Raw genomic sequence first — 16,963 nt, 5'->3', positions numbered from 1 at the left:
CTGGAGGGGGCGGGGCGGAGAGGGCGCTCCCGCGTGGCCGGCTCGGGTCCCCAAGCCCGCGCCACCTGGCGAGAACGTGTCGTGCGTGACAGCGCCGCGCCCTGGGGTGTCAAAGCAGGAACCAAATACGAGTGGTTGGGGACCCGTTAGGGACGTGAAGTTCTCCCGACGCACTGGGCTGGAGGAGGAGGAGGAGGAGGAGGAAGAGCCGGGCGGAGACGGGGACCCGCTAGGGGAAGCCCCGGCCCGGGAGGGGGTGCGGCGGGCGGGGTCTCGCGCCGGTCCTCGCCTCCACTGCGCGCGGCTCTCCTGGCCCCGCCGGCCGTCTAGAGTCAGGAAATGCGGCTGGAAGGGGATGCTTGGCCGAAGCGCCGGGAAAGCCAGACAACGGGCAGAGGGGCAGCGCCGGGCCGGCCGCCAGCGCCGCAGTCAGCCGCAGCCCTGCGGGCCGCTCCACCCGGGTCCCGCCCCGGCACCGCCCTCCGCTTCCCTGCCCCCTCGCTTCCGCACCTCCGAGGCTGCCAGCCGCGGCGGGCGGTGACCGCGGCGGCGGAGGGGGCGGGGCCCGGGCGGCGGCGGCGGCGAGAGCCGAGACCCTGGCGCGCGCGCCGCCGCCCCGCCCGCTCGCCGGGTCGCCGCGCGCCGCCCCGCCCCCTTTGTGCGGTGGGCGCTGTTGCCCGGGCGACGGCGCCGCCCCGCCCAGGCCCCGCCCCTCCGCGGCGTCGGCGCCCGGGTCTCTCCGCGCGGCCGCTCGCCCAGCCGCAGTCCGCAGGAGCCGCCGCCGCAGCCGGCCGCGGGGCGGGATTCCGGGGCCGTCGCAGGGAGCGCGCTCGGCTCTCCGCGCCTGTGTTTCGCCCGCCCCGCTCCTCGCCGCGTCGGTCCGCTGGCCGGGTCCGGCTCACCAGCTCCGAGCCCAGGCTCCACGGCCGCCGCGGGGACCCGCCCACCGGACCCTGCCCGGGCCGCACGGCCGCCTGTTCGGACCCCGCCGTTGATGACACCTGGCAGAAGGCTACCATGGAAGGGGACGGTTCCGACTCGCTGGTGAGTGAGTGGGCGACGGGGGCCGCCGCCTCACGGTCCCATGGCGCCTCCCCGGGGGCCCCCCGCGCGCGCTCCTCCGCCCTTATCCGGAGGGAGCCTCTTCTCCGGAGGAGCGAGGGCGGGCGTGTGGTGGCCCCGCTTCCTCTTCGCCTTCCGCGCCCCGGGTTCCGCAAATCCGGGCGCCCCCTCTCCGCCCCTCAGAGGGTTGGACCCCGGGGCCCCTGGGCCCGCGAGGGGGCGCCGACCCGGGGCGGCTATCGCTCACCTGAGCACCTCGGGGCGTCGGGGCGGGGCTGTTGCGTGGGGTCCGTGCTGTCGGATTGCCTCGGCTCGAGGAGTCTGCCGCCTGTCGCGGCTGGGGGCGCGCGTCCGGTCGCCCCTTTGTCCCGGAGCGTCGTGGGGCGGGCGCTGGGGTCCCACTAGGACCCCCGCGGGCGCGGCCCAGCCCGGCCGGCCGTCGCCGCGAGCGCAGGCTCCTCCCTGGCTTCGCCGGCTCGCGCGAGGGAGGCGGGCCGGCCCTGGCCGCTGTCGGGGGTGCAAGGGGTTTTGTTGGAAAGGCTCCGATCTGCGGTTCTTTCCGAGTTGCTCGTTTGCCGTCGAGCCCCGTGGATTCTGAGACAGCCTGATTGTGGGAGCCGCCGCCTTCCCTTTCTCTTACATGGCTCTAAAATGAAAACTCATTTTTCTTTTGGGCCAGAATTACTTCGGGTCTGCTGTGGTTAGAAAACGTATGCCCTTCTTCTGTGTACCAGAGAGGTGGAAATGACTCGGGATCTTCCTCTGGGAGGTACACCTTCCGTCAAATGGGAATCTGTCTCGGACCTTCAGAACAGAATTTTTCTTTGAACCTATTTTGGACCTTCAGAAGGATATTCTTTCTTTTGAATCAGGTGTCAGATTCTCGGTGAAACGGGATGGGATGTGAACATTCTATTTTCTTTACCGTGAATTGTGAAGCGTGGCGGTCTTCCAAATTTAATAAAATCCTGAGATGATGCGGGCTTCTATGACATATGTATTGGATGATGCAGCAAGAAACACAGGAAAAGACCATGGACCGTGAGAAAAGCTAGTTGGATGTAGTGCTGTTGTCAAGGATTGTTAAAGCCCTTAGTGTCACTGGAGGGGGAATAGAAGAGCATACATTTTTATTTAATTAAAATAAGTGAGTTAATTCTATTCTAATTTTCTGTGGAGCTCCAGTAATTGAAATGATTGTACAGGGTTAGGAATACTTTAAAATCGGACTGTAAAGCTACAAGAAGGCTGAATATAGATTCATAGCACCTGCCTTTTTGGGTGGGGGCTGAGGAACTGCATATGGAAAGGGTGGTAAAAGGAGTATGAGGTCATCAAACCTTTTTGGTTGTTACAAGAGACTGAGTGTTTCTCCTGGAAAATAATGCAAGCCGGTAGTACTGAGAGCCCTTAAAATGGTGCTTTCCAGTCCTCTCCATCCTTTTCAATATTCATCAAGTGCTTTTAAGATAACCACTTTGCTAGGCAGCAAGAGAACCTCAAGCGTTTTAGCTACATTACAGTTGCAGCATATGAAAATTGGTCACATTTAATGTAGATTGCTGATGATTCAGCTTGTAAATAGATTTCAAGGAGGCTTCTGTGAACATTCTGGCTAACCCAGTTTTCGCCCCCTCTTGTCTGGGCACAGAGTTAACTGTGCTCCGAAGGAACATGGTCTCATCCTTAGTGTGCTGGCTTCTTAACTCTTACTGAAGTAACCTACTTTTTGGATGTCTCAGATGTCCTAAGTTAGTGAGTTCACGATGATTTGAGTAACTCCGTAATTGGTGGAATATTATGGTCCCCTCCTATTTCATGCTGATTTTTCTCTGACTTCAGTGTTTCCCATGTCTGTGTCCCTTCAGTTCTAGGCTGTGGGTGTTGAGGGGGGCCAGTGGTCTGGGAATTTCATTACGGGAAAGGAATTTCAGATTATACGCTGTTTCTTCATTCCTTTTGGCATGGTACACACACGTACTTACCAAGAGGTATAAGCGTGTTAATATATTCCCCCCACTAAGAGCGTTTGATTCGCTTTCTTTTCCTCAAGGTTACCATTAAGAATATCGAAAGAGAGCTCATTTGCCCAGCATGCAAGGAGCTGTTCACCCACCCGCTGATTCTCCCTTGTCAACACAGTCTCTGTCATAAGTGTGTAAAAGAACTCTTACTGACCCATGATGACTCGTTCAATGATGTGGGATCGGACAACTCCAATCAGAGCAGTCCTCGACTTCGGCTCCCGTCCCCTAGCATGGACAAAATTGACAGAATTAGCAGACCAGGTATGTGGTAGAAGCTTGGGGCCTGGGAGTTTCAGCGATATCTGTGGAGGGGAAATTATTTTTGCCATGATGTGGGTTGGTCTTTCTGGGTGGGTAAATTAAAACTAGTTGTAAAGGAGCCCTTCCCTTTTTTCCCATGTCAAAATGAACTTTTCTTGTCTCCTGGTATGCAGTTAAAGTGGGTTATTAAACACCAGCTTTTGTGTTAGACCCCTTAATAATCGTCTGTATCTTAGGGGGTGTTCTGAGCCTCTGGGGTCCTTTATATGAGGGATGAAATAATGGACCACAGAAGTACTTACTAGGGAATCCTCTGTCTATGGTACTGTGAAAATGAATATGCCATATTGACTATTCGTAGAAGGCTTTTGAGATGAGTTATTTGGTGTCATTTTGTTCTACCTGAGGATTTTTTCTTCTTCCAGCCACTTTAAATCCATTGTTTGAAATCAGGATTTGAATATTGTGTAGAATATTCTGTAGGGGTAGAATTCTGGAGTGATGGGAGTAGATCCACATGCAGAGCACATACACTGTACCTTTCTTTTTTTAAGATTTTATTTATTTGACAGAGAGAGATCACAAGTAGGAAGAACAGCGGGCAGAGATGAGGGGGGAAGCAGGCTCCCCGCTGAGCAGAGAGCCTGATGCAGGGCTCCATCCCAGGACCCTGAGATCATGACAGCCAAAGGCAGAGGTTTAACCCACTGAGCCACCCAGGTGCCCCACCCTGTACCTTATACAGCTAGAGTTTAAATTGTTTGGCGGTTGGGGTGGTATTACTTTCTTCTTTCTGGATATCCACTGCAGGAGTTAGATAGAGGAAAATGAATTGAAATCCCAGGGAAGAGGGCCACTGGGAATTCAGGGCCAACAGCATCAGTGAGGATCAAGGGGAGGCAGAGGTTTGGGTAGAAATATCTCAGTGTCATGTTAGGGATATTAGGAGAGGACACGAGTGGCCATAAGCCCCAGACTTCAGGCCTTCATTTCTGCCCAGTTTGGGCTTGGAGGTTTTAAGCTTGATCCTTTAGGCCACTCTGTTTATTTCTCCCTGTTGTAGCACAGGAATAAATTTTTAATCTTACATGTAAAAAAAAAAAAAAAACCTGTTAGAATCTGCTTTCCCTCATTTGCATTTAGCCAATGCTGTCTCTCTTGGTCCCCGCTGTGCCAGGGAATCTTGTCTTTGTGCTCCCTCAGACAGTGGATAAGAGTGGATTTGATCTAAGAGTATTATGCTATTTTAAAAACACGTATTTTTCTTTAAATGGTAATCATGAATCACTTAGAAGCTGTTTTGCATGTATAAAAAATTACAAGCATATATTAAAAAAATAAAAAGAGCATGAAGTGACTGTGGATGCAGGGAGTGTGAGGTCAGAGAGGGTCACGGTTATTATGAAGTCATCACTTGTAGGTTTCCCTCCCTGCTAGGAGCTAGCTGTCACTGGGAGGAGGGGGAAAGACAGGTTTCAATAGCTTGAAATTGCCTTCCAGAGAAAACAGATAATCTCTTGGTAGATCCTCATTGGCTAGTTAGGGACAGAACCCCAGTTGGTTGACCAGGGAAATTCACTTTTTGTATATTAACATTTAGCACAGAGCGTTCAAAGGAATTTTAGTTACGTACTAATATTTCTATAATTCTGTGAAATCTTGTCTCTTACGTGGGCTTCTAATCTTAACATTTGGTTGGTGTTTATATGTGATCCTTATGGAGTTTGGGTGAAATACAGATGAATAATTAATTTAGGAGCTCACCTAGATAGTGCCTGGTGGATGTTTAGTAAATACATGTGGAGTGGTGGTTGCAGGACAGACCTCAGCTACAAGATTTCTACAAAGCCAACTCGGATGGCTTTTACTCAGTAATAGTGGCCCTTTTCCTCCCCAAGAACAAGAGATCCATTCCACCTTTAAGATCAGAAATGCAATTACTAAGAAGTCCTGGCTCTCCTTTAGGAAGAACCGTGTCAAGTTGTATCATGTCCTGAGAGGGCAGGGAGTTAGAAAACTTCGAAGGGCAGTTACAGGAAATAAGAGAGTATATTTACTCTCTTATTTGGAGAGGGAGAGACTGCAGAACATGAAGGCTGTCTAGAGAAAGAGAAAGTAAACTGGGTGTCTCCACAGCAGAGGTTCCAGATCAGTGAGTGAAGGAGGAATGCAGATCTCAGGCTCAGCGGGGAAAAGAAAGCAAACACGACAGGCTTTCCTAAGATGAGACTGTTAGCCCCCTGTCTGTAAAGTGTTCCCAGCGGGCTCAGATTTACGATACTGCAGGGACCAGATACATTGAGGAAGCCGGCCCCAGGCATAATAAATACAGGAACCTCTTTCGTTGTACTTCCTCGGTACAGAGACTGTAAATAGTTGATTTTCCCACTAAGTCAGCTGCCATAAGAAAACCAGCGGCCCAGGTAGCAGCAGCCACCTGACTCCAGGCCTCCCCTGTTAAGAGACAGCGGCGCCTGGTTCTGTGGACTAGAATGGACGCCTTGTCTCACCAGGCAGGAGGCACTTGGCACTATTTCATTATCATAGGGGTACAGAGGTGCCAGATTGTCAGATTACTAAACCCACCCCCCCAAAAAAAAACCCTGACAGTAGTTTTGATGTGTCATCTGTCTTAAACCTTGGCAGTTAATTCCAATTATTCAAAAACTCCATGCCGGCTCAGCACAGGATAGGGCAGCCAAAATACATCTTTGACTAAGACCCACCCAGCATTGGGGCCGCCCAAGTTTGAAGTCCTTGTTTTAAGCAGTGGACGAGGGACCGCCCTCTGCAGACATCGTAGAGGGGATTTCTGCCTTGGGTGGTCCGTCCTTGTATGTCAGGTGCTGTATCTTCTCCCACTCTGAAGTTCCCTACCTTGTGTTCATTTGCATTCATTCAGTCAACACACATGTCATTGACTTGCTGATTGCCGGATGCTGCTAAATGCTGAAGGGGAATGAACAAGATCAATCTGTCCCTCCCTTCTGAGAAGCATATAGTTTGACCCTGTACGGAACCTCATAGTTAGAACCCAGTCATTCATTAAAAAGAGCATAGGGAGCAAATGAACGAGTACAAAGAAAGCAGTCAGAGGGTGGGGAGGCCCTAAGTGTAGTAATCATTCCTGGAGGCTTTTATCAAATGAAGGTGGATTTTAGGATTGCCCTCCTCCTTGTGAAAACAGCTTTACATGATGAGTAGAGGTGGTAACATGACAGATATGATGCTGCCCTCCATGTATGGGGCATTTGCCTCTGATTTTTCTTTGCAGAGATTGAAAAAGAAATTCATAGGGAAGTAATGCCTCCCCCTTTTTCTCTTGGCAGATTTCTTTTTCTATTTTTCCTCATTTAGATGCACTTGGGAAGGAAGTCCTATTCTGAGCGATTGGTGTGGGAGGAGTAGAATTCTAAAAATTAGTTTTGCCACTGGTTTAATAAAGGGATTGATTAGACCAGGACTGCCCAGAACAGTCGCCACTAGCCAGCCACTGTGGTTCTTGAGCAGTTGAGATGTGCTCGTCTGAGCTGAGATGTGCTGGGTAGCATAAAACACCCCCCGAATTCCAGACACTTAGAGTGATGATCAACTAGGAACTACCTCCAGTAGTTTGTAACTCTCTTACCTTTTGAGGTGATGGTATTTTGGAGATAGTGGGTTAAAGAAATAACAGCTGTTAATTAAAATTAATTTCACTTGTTTCCTTTTCATTAATCTGGCTCCTGGGAAATTGAAAATGGCAGATGTGGCCGACGCTGTTGGCTCACGCAGCCCTTTTTTTGAATATCATTGCCTGGGAGATTTGACAGATTTTTTACAATAAAAGGGTGCCTGGAAAGGCGGGTAGGGTTTGTGTGTACAACACAGTAACACATTCAGTTACAGAAAAATAGCCATCTTAACTGTGCATTTTGGGTCACCTGTGCAAGCTTTCCCCCCATTTTGTGTTTCTTTTTGTCAGGAAGATACAGCCCATTTTAGCAACGTTTATTTACAAGGTTGATACATGTCAGTAAAAACAAACAAACAAACAAAAGATGCTTGCTGTGGCTGTGTATTTTCAACAGTTACTGGAGATACGACTCTTTAAAAATACGAATCTATAAGATAGGGTTTGGGCCTCTAACGGGCTGCCCCAACAATGATTAATTTTGAGCGCCAAGGTCTGCTCCATGAATGCTTTACAGCGAGGGTTTCATAAATAACCACATGTGCTGGGGGGAAAAAAAAACATTTTCTTACTGTTAACTCAAGAATTGTGCACAGGACACAGTTGCTGCTTTATCTTTTGTTAACAAGTTGTGAATCTTCTCTTTGAAATTAAATTCTAAATCCAGCTTTCTGTTCATTGTTCACAGCGTCACAACGGAGATCTTTGGGGTGGAGAGGTAGAAAATGCTTCATTGCTCGTGTGGCCGCAGGCAGCATAGTATTAGAGTTGACTCTAATAACCTTGTTTATCATAAAGTTCTTAAACATCAGTGGTCAAGTGTTCAAAATTTTCTCGAAAGGGGACAAATTGGCTGAATGACTTAAAGGTCAACAGGACTAAATTCCAAGCGAGGGCTGGTACGGTTTTTGTTTTGTTTTGTTTTGTTTTTTGTTCTTTTTTTAGGGCTGGTGGTTTTTAAAGGGGGCTCCGATCAGGAATGCTTCCCTTTTGTCCATCCACATGACAAGGTATTTTTGAAGAAAATTGACATACCCATGTTGGGAGCTTTTTTAAAAAATAACCTTAAAAATCCTTTCCATTTCCTTAGTGGAGCAAAGCTTCTATCCGTGGCCATCTTGCTACCTTGGGGAGGTTAAATGAGCCAGGACTTTGTTCTGCATTTAAAAATGGGCCTAAAGGCATTGGCAATTTTTTGTATTTAGTAGGAATGCCCTTCACTTGCTTTGTGCATAAGGTGTCTTTCCTCTGTTAATGGTCTAAAGTGTTTGAGTTTTAACACTGAGGTCTGTGGGTAAAGAATGTACACTGCTTTTTCAGGCTTTCCAGAGTATTTGACTCCTGGCAAATGATGGGCCAACCCTATCTTATTAAAAGGAATTTTTTTTTTTTACTATTCCAGTTGACCTTTAAAGTAAAATTGGCTACTTTTTTGTAGAATGCTGGTGATACCTTATATTTTAATGGAGAAAATAAACACCTGAAATGTTATCCCTTTTCTGTCTTCCTTACCTTCCTCTCTGTGTGCCTCAGTTTACACATCTTTATGGTTCTAAAAGCCACGTGTCATCCTTTTGCTCACAGGCTTTAGCGAATCCCTGAGAATTTCCAGCGTTGAGATTTAGTAAATAGGAGGAAACATAGGAGCAGTTGGCTTTAAAAATGTTCATTTCTTGTTTCTGATTTTTTTATTCAGATGGTAGTTGAGAAAAAGGGTTTGCAGGTTGAATATGACCATAGTACTCGAAGGTAATAGTAACTTTTAGGCATTGGGCGGTCATGCTGGTCTAAAAGAGGCATTAGCCCATTGCCAGGCACCTAGAAGCCCGACCTGAATATCCAGCAATCCGGGAGACACTCACCTCTGCCTGGGAGGTAACAGAGGGGAAGTAGCTTGTAGTCAGAATATGGGGGAGGTTGGAGCTATCTGAGTTGTTGAACCTGTTCTGAATTGACTCGGTTTTGAAATACTTGATTGATATTTAAACGACAGAACTTAATAATGCCTGAAAGCTCATTTTGCGGGGAGATTTGCTATAAACCAGTTGGAAGATTTTTTTCCGGAGTCTTCATTTTAAAATTGTATCATGAGTTACTTGTTTAATCTGTCTTTGAGGTCAGGGAATATGGGGGAAAAGAACTGATGCTGCAAGGTGACAGTTTCGGCCCCATATTATCGGCCCCATAAATGCAGTTTAACGTAACAGTTGCATTGCTTGGCCTGCATTGCTTCCTTACCTTCCACAGTTGTCATTACGTTTCTTTCTCATTATGTCATGGTATAGAGTAGTATCACCCAGTGGAACATTCTGTGATCATGCGAATGTTTGTTTGACCCTGTGTTCTAGAATGTGGGAGTTATTGGTCACAGGTGACTCTTGAGAATTTGAAATGTGGCTAGTGTGACCAAGGAACTGAATCTTTAAATTAAATTTAGATAGTGACATTTGGCTGGTGGTTACTATAGTGGACAGCAAAGCTACAGGGAGTAAAAAGTTGACTCTCTTGTGTTTCATTCTTAGTTCCACTGTCTTGATTTTTTTTTTTTTTTCACTAGACTGACTTCCCAGAATATCCTTAGGTCTCTTCTGTTTCCTTATTGCCCAGAACATACACTCTGTCATTTGCTTTTGAAAACAGTGATGGAAGTCCCTAAGACAGATGAACTAAAAAACATAAATGCTTCGGCATTAGTAGAAAAATGGGACACTTTTTTTTTTTTTTAGAGATCTGTTTAGGAAAACAGCTAAGGTATACTGTCTTAATATTTTATCTCATTAAGCTGGTGAGATGCTTTACACCTTATTTTTGGAACAAAAATAAAAGAGGTTTACAGAAAAGGGATGAACTGTCTTTTTTTCAAATTTCTGAACCTGAAGGCCACAATCTGGGTGTCACCAGTATATAGTAAAGCATGACTTTGTTGTCGTGATTTAGTTTGGTTTGATCCTGTTCCTTAAATTGATCACCACCTTCAATTAATAAAACCAGTAATAACCCATTTTTTTTTTTAATAATCTCCATTTTGATTTCTATCATCTGGGTCATGTGGGGAAGCATGCAGTGAAATGTGACTTTCCATTTGTTTCAACTTGACCACTGCACTCTGTCACTTCCAGAATTCTCGGCTTGTCTTTTCATGGAATGAAACGTTTATTGGCATGTGTCTGAAAAGTGGCTTTGCGGCTTATTTTGTTCTATGCCTGCCATGTTGTGAAATATCTTGGACTTGCGTTGCATGTTTTGAGAATTATTATAAGAATACATTTTATGTAGAGTTTTCTCATTTTTATGGGGCAGTTTTTTTGTCATGCTTTTTTTTTTTTTTTTATAGGTTTAGAAATGTCAAGGTAAATGAAGATCTTAACAATACTCTGCATGTTTTCTGCACAAGTAGTTTTGGGGACCCAGGGCCCCTTAGCATGCTGTAGAGTCACTTCAGATGAACAATATTCTGGGCTGATGGCTGAATTGTACCTTCAGTGACATCATGCCAGACCTATTTGAAGACCGTCTGTTCAGTGATGACGGTAATGTGCCAAGGCACTATTAACGTAGCTGTTGAAAGACCTTTTCTAAATGTGGTACGCTAACTTCAGCCATTCCTTTTTGGTACTGGATACTTGGCAGAATGAAGGAAGGCTTTAGGTGAAGAAGTTTTGTGTTTATAAATTAGGTAGTTAACTTGGTGGGCAACCAAGACTCGTCCTGACAGGGTAGATTCATGAAAGAGAGCAGTGAATGTGATAGGCATGTACTTAGGCTAAAGGGACAGCCCCAGATTCCTGTGAACATGTAGGTAAGGACGGCCACGTCTTGATTTCTTGCCCTGTTAAAATCAGGGTAATATTGAACAGAAGTGTGCTATCTATGGTCATTGACTGTATTATAAACCATTGGAAAATGGTTTATAATACTCTCTGGGTCAACTTGTGGCTTACTGAATTAAGTAATTTTAATGATTCTTTTTTTCAGGTCATAAGAAGATACTAAATGGTTGGTCCCTCATAAAGTCACTAGAGTCTAGGTCTATGGATGAGCTTTTCATTCTTTGAGAGCTTGTACTCAGTTAACGAATGACGTAGCCTACCAGATAAAACAGTACTACCGTGGGAAACTCTCTCACAGCGATTCTTAACTGTTTTGTGAATCCGATCAAAGCTATGGGTTGTTGAACTGGAAAATAACCATAGGTATATAGATGGAAAATTTTGCATACAGTTTCAAATAGTGTACGGAACTGTTTGGATCTTTTTGGAGCCTATCCATGGGGCACGGGTTAGGGACTCCTCTGTCATTTACATATGAACTCATTTTATCCGTCAGCCAAGGCTGTATTCACTTAAATGAAAACCAAATTAGTGGATATGAGATACAGAAATAACTACAAATATTAATGATATAATTAAAAAGTTGTGACCCTGTGTAGTATTGTATTCTGTGTTTAGTCCATATATCTGGTTTGCTGTGGCTTTTTTATGGGGTTTACTATAGCTTTTCCTTTCCTCTTTGATATGGGTCTAGTAAGTGGGGCTTGTCTTTTGTATATACAAAAACAAGCATTAAGCCTTTTTAGAATACTGATTCCAGTGGAGTCACTTTGAGTATTATTTCTGGGCAGGAGGGAGAGAGTGGTGTGGGGGAAGGAGCTATGTATGTAGATCTGTCTCTTTCCAAATCATCACTCCTTTCTTCTTCATTCTGTTCATTTTCCTACTGACATAACTAAACAAGGACTTCAATCACACAGGCTGGAAGCGCGGTTCCCTGACTCCTAGGACAACCACTTTCCCTTGCCCCGGCTGTGAGCACGACGTGGATCTCGGAGAACGAGGAATCAGTGGTCTGTTTCGCAATTTCACTTTGGAAACTATCGTGGAGAGGTACCGGCAGGCAGCGAGGGCGGCCACGGCCATCATGTGTGACCTCTGTAAGCCACCACCCCAGGAGTCCACCAAGAGTTGCATGGACTGTAGCGCGAGCTACTGCAATGAGTGCTTCAAAATCTACCACCCGTGGGGTACGGTGAAAGCTCAGCACGAGTATGTGGGTCCAACTACCAACTTCAGGCCCAAGGTAAGAGCAGTTTTGACTGCGTTAGAATATTAGTATTGCAAAAGGAGTTGTAACGCGTCCAGAGCTTGACAACAAGAATGGGAAGAGCTTAAAAAACCTGTATGAGAGGGGCGTCCGGCTGGCCTGGTTGGTAGAGTGTGTGACTCGATCTTGGGATTGTGAGTTCAAGCCCCACGTGGAGCGTAGAGCTTACTATAAAGAGCTAGCTAGAAATAAGATAGTGTTCATGAACATAGAAACCTGTATGTTAAAAAAAATGAGCGCACACACACACACACACACACACACACACACACACAGCCTGTACAAGAAATTGAGGCCTAGTATCTGGAGGTCTTTCGTAGGTGGGTAAACGCCTCCACACAGCCTGAAGGCAGAATTCTGGATCTCCATGTCACAACCCAAAGTAATGGAGCACAATGTTGGAATGTTCGTCATGATACCTCTGCAAACAGAGGAAAGGCTGCGTTGTCTCAGAGGTTCTCTGAGGTTGAGAAGGGTGTGAAGTTCAAAGGCTTTTTGTGCTTTAAGTGATAAACCCCTAGTTGTCTAAAACATCTGATTGGGAAGCATTTTTCTGATGCTTTCAGTTAGCTAAACTTGTGCTAGGGATAAATGACAGTAAGTACAGCCTAAGGTTCTGAAGCTTGTTCATGTAATAATCTGAAAGGGAATTCACATTTCTCAAATATTCTGGGTAATCTCTCTGATAATGCTCACAGGACCCTTACGCACTGTTGTTTGCCCTGCTCAGTGATTGAAAAGCAAAATGATGTTTGGATATCCTCATTTGTACTGTTTTCTGATTGAGATAGATTTAGAAAGAAAAAACCTAATAGATTCTTTTGATTAAAGTTCTTATTCCTTCTACCTTAGTAACTTGTGTGTGAAAATCTATTTATATTCTTGAGCATAAAACTTTGCCCTCACAATAATTTTGTAGTAGAAAAATGGGGCACGCCTGGGTGACTCAGTTGGTTAAGCATCTGACCCTTGATCTCAGCCCAGGTCTTGACTGCAGGGTCATGAGTTTGAGCCCTGTGTTGGGCTCCATGGTGGGTGTGGAGCCTACTTAAAAAAATTTTTAAAAAAATGGGACAAAAAAATCCTGAAGTTATCTTGAAACTATGAGCTGAGTATGTCTAACATCATATATCTATATGGGAAATTTCTTTGTAAAGTAAGCTCTGTGCCCATTGTGGGGCTCAGACTCACTAAGCATGAGTTCACGGGTCATGTGGTCTCCTGACTGAGCCATCTGGGCACCCCTCTGACATCATTCTCTGTGGGGCAGGGCCGGTCGGTTAAACAAAAGCAGTCTGGGCTTTCACCCTTTGACTCTGTTTTCAAAACTGTCCATGTGGCAGTAGATTGACCAAAGAGTTTTTAATCCCCTTTTCTGTTCCTTATCTCATTTTAAATACGCCAAGTCACAGCCTCTTAACAATTTATGACTTCAACTTGGTGCTTTAATGCCTCTTTTAGAAGATTAATTAAATTGATTAATACTGTTCCATTATGAAAGAATCTATGATGATTAAATGAATTATATTAGACTTGGGTTGTTATAATTTAAAAAACATGAAATCTCGAGTAAAATTCTTTTAGTCTACATTGCAGACTTAACTCTACTTAACAAATACAGTAGAAGATTGGTAAGAGAGAACTGAAGAGGTAGGATAGGTTATATTGAGGAAAATTTTGTTTTCCTTAAATTACAGTGTTATGCCATACAGTAAAATTCTACAAAGTTGCCCCTTACAGAATATTTGCCTATGACTTGGAGTTCTTATCATCCATCCTTGTAGAGAGCCAGATTTTATATTTATGCTTAAAACATAACTGGTTTTGAAAACTTAATGCAACATTGTGTGTTAACTATGCTGGAATTAAAACAGTAATAACAAATACATGTAGTGGTTTTGAAAATGTAGGAGGTTGGACATGCTGGAGATTTTAAATTTGTTTCCAGTTGTTTTTCTCCTGGTCCCACCCATTGGTGTAGTTGTTTTCATATTGAATGTTTCTTTGTGTCTTGATACTATCAAACCAACCATTGATGAAAATGGGAACTCTAGGAGCCACAGACAGCTTTTTGATTTCATGGACACATTAGTCTAAAGTAACCTCCTCTTGTTACTTCGTGTACAATTTCAGACATACCTATGGTGATAGTTTACAGAGTAAATAAGAAGGTAGCTACTTAGATGAGAAAAACAGAGTTTGGAAAACAACAACAACAACAACACAACAGTTCTAAATTTGGCCAGTGTGTGCATGTTTAATATGTAAAAGCAAACATCTGGAACCATGTATCAGAAAGTGTTCCAAGGCTTCTTAATACCAGATTGCTTTTTTGTTTGTTTGTTTTTGTTTTTAAGTAATATCTCTGCCCCATGTGTGGCTCAAGCTCACAACCCCCAGCTCACAAGCTTGGTGGACTGAGCCATCCAGGTGCCCCCTTCCTTAGTAGCTGATCTCTTACTAGGACAGTGAGGACGTGGGTTCCCATCAGTTATTTGCTGTGGTACCTTGCAAAAATACCGGTCGTGTCATTCAGGGTTGCCTGGTCAGTGTAGCCCAGGGCCCTTCTGGCTGGATTCAGCGAGAAAGCCTGATAGTGAAATTTCCACCACCTTAACTGCCAAATTTAGGGGCAATGGCATCTACAGATTTAACTGACCATTTGAACCCTCAAATTGAGAAATAGTAATTCTAAAACACCAAATGCTTTTACACTTTTATTGTATTTTTTTCACACTTTTATTCCTTTAAGTGGTTTTATTTAGTGATTTTTGCAAAGCATGTCTTTGTGTTTGGGGACTTCGAGTATCCTGGAAGCTCTGAAAACCCGTAATTACACCTTTGTTCTGCACTCAATAGATTTTAATGTGCCCAGAACATGAGACGGAGAGAATAAACATGTACTGTGAGTTGTGTCGGAGGCCGGTGTGTCATCTCTGTAAGTTGGGCGGTAATCATTCTAATCACCGGGTGACCACCATGAGCAGCGCCTACAAAACTTTAAAGGTAGGATTTGTGCGTTTGGGGAACTAAGTGTTGAGTCTTTTACAACGTCGGTTTTACTTTATGCCTTTAGCTTTTTCTTTATAAAATCATGGCTGAAGTATGGTCTCGTTTTACTGCAGTGAGTCATCAGTGTAGAGGGTCCCTCACTGATGTCATGTGAGGTTATTAGCGTGTTTGACTTGGCAGTCCTTGGTCATGTTGATGGACTGGTTCTGGAGAAGGAGGGGGTGAAGACCACTCCATGACGATCCCCACATGAGCCCAGCGCTTGTGGTTGAGTATGTGTAGAAATGACACTCTTGTTGAGTGTGTGTGGAACTGACAACCCTTTTGAGGGTGTATGTGTGTGTATGTGGAAATGACAAACCTGTTGAATGTGTGTGTGGGAATGCCACACCTTTTGAGTGTTTGGAAATGGCATTGCTGTTGAGTGTGTTTGGAAATGACAAGCCTGTTGAATGTGTGTCTGTGTGTGTGTGGAAAAGATATGCCTGTTGAGTATGTATGAGGGAATGCCACACCTGTTGAGTGTGTGTGGAAATGGCACACCTATTGAATATGTATGTGGGAATGCCACTCCTGTTGAGTGTGTATGTGTGTGTGTAAAAGATACGCCTGTTGAGTCCATGTATGGAAATGCCACATCTGTTGAATATGTGTGAGTGTGTATAAAAGATAGGCCTGTTGAGTGTGTGTGTGGGAATGCCACACCTGTTGAGTGTGTGTGGAAATGACACGCATGTTGAGTGTGTGTGTGGGATTGCCACACCTTGAGGGATGGTAGCTATGTTCAGGCCCTTAATTCCTATTGCTTCTCTATAGAAATAGTGGAAACTTCATTTATAGTAAGGGTCTGGTTGGAACCCTTACCACCTAAAACTGAGTCACTTCCTTTCTCTCTATCGGAACCTTATACACGGACCTTTGAAAACTTTCAGGCTTGTTTGATAAGCTATAGCAAGGGAGGCAGTGGTATAATGCTATTTTTTGTTTATTCTTTTTTTCTTTTAAAATGAGATCATCATTCATAAATGAGTTTCTTTTCTACCTTTATTTTATTTATTTATTTATTTTTTTTAAAAGATTTTTATTTATTTATTTGACAGAGATCACAAGTAGGCAGAGAGGAAGGCAGAGAGAGAGAGAGGAGGAAGCAGGCTCCCTGCTGAGCAGAGAGCCCAATGTGGGGCTTGATCCCAGGACATCTGGGAACATGACCTGAGCTGAAGGCAGAGGCTTTAACCCACTGAGCCACCCAGGCGCCCCTCCTTTCTACCTTTAATGGTATCTACTTGCCTTTTGGGGCCTAGATCAAATTCTAACTTAATGGCTTTCTCTTCTGCATTTGATATGTCTATCATGCTCAGTCCTCCTCCTGCTTTGACTACGTGGATTACGGGCGTAACCGTTTTATTGTCCTGGTTTACTGATTCTGTCATCTGTCATTGCTGGTCAATTTTGTAAATTTTACCTTGTTGGGCAGTGGATACTTCATGACTTATAGACATTGTTGAGTTTCTTCTAACGTGTGATTAATTTCCCTCAGAACAGTTGGCTGCTTTTGGACCTTGCTTTAAGTTAGGACAGAGCACCATTCAGTTCTGGGGCCGATTTTACCAGACTTCTCTTCTCCTTTACTCTTCTCAGTGCCTTTTGGATTTTGAGTTTCGAGGGGTTTTTGATTTGTTGTTTAATTTGTTCCGTGCATCACAGGCACTATTTCCAGCAGGGTTTGAGCTCCCGAGTTGTTCTTTGTCATCCTTCTAGGTGATCCTCTCCCTGGCCTCTGAAAGTTTCCTGGCACCTGGAAATTGGTCAGTATTCTGCTGAATAA

At 44.9% G+C, this 16,963-nt stretch overlaps 1 protein-coding gene across 1 annotated transcript in view; it reads left to right on the top strand.

Moving 5' to 3' along the window:
- Positions 1-749: 749 nt before the first annotated feature.
- TRIM36 (tripartite motif containing 36) overlaps positions 750-16,963 on the top strand; it is a 35,514-nt gene continuing 19,300 nt past the window's right edge. The window contains exons 1-4 of the mRNA XM_032842243.1: positions 750-1,044; positions 3,116-3,350; positions 11,774-12,099; positions 14,983-15,129. Coding sequence (XP_032698134.1) covers positions 1,018-1,044; positions 3,116-3,350; positions 11,774-12,099; positions 14,983-15,129 — 735 coding nt within the window. The 5' untranslated portion in view covers positions 750-1,017. The remainder of the gene's footprint in view (positions 1,045-3,115; positions 3,351-11,773; positions 12,100-14,982; positions 15,130-16,963) is intronic.

The sequence above is a fragment of the Lontra canadensis genome, unplaced genomic scaffold (assembly GCF_010015895.1).
Source record: "Lontra canadensis isolate GAN:19392208 unplaced genomic scaffold, GSC_riverotter_1.0 scaffold126, whole genome shotgun sequence".
In the NCBI taxonomy this organism is placed as follows: Eukaryota; Metazoa; Chordata; class Mammalia; order Carnivora; family Mustelidae; genus Lontra; species Lontra canadensis.
Note: the sequence above shows the minus strand (reverse complement) of the source record. Positions and strands in the feature narration are given on the sequence as shown.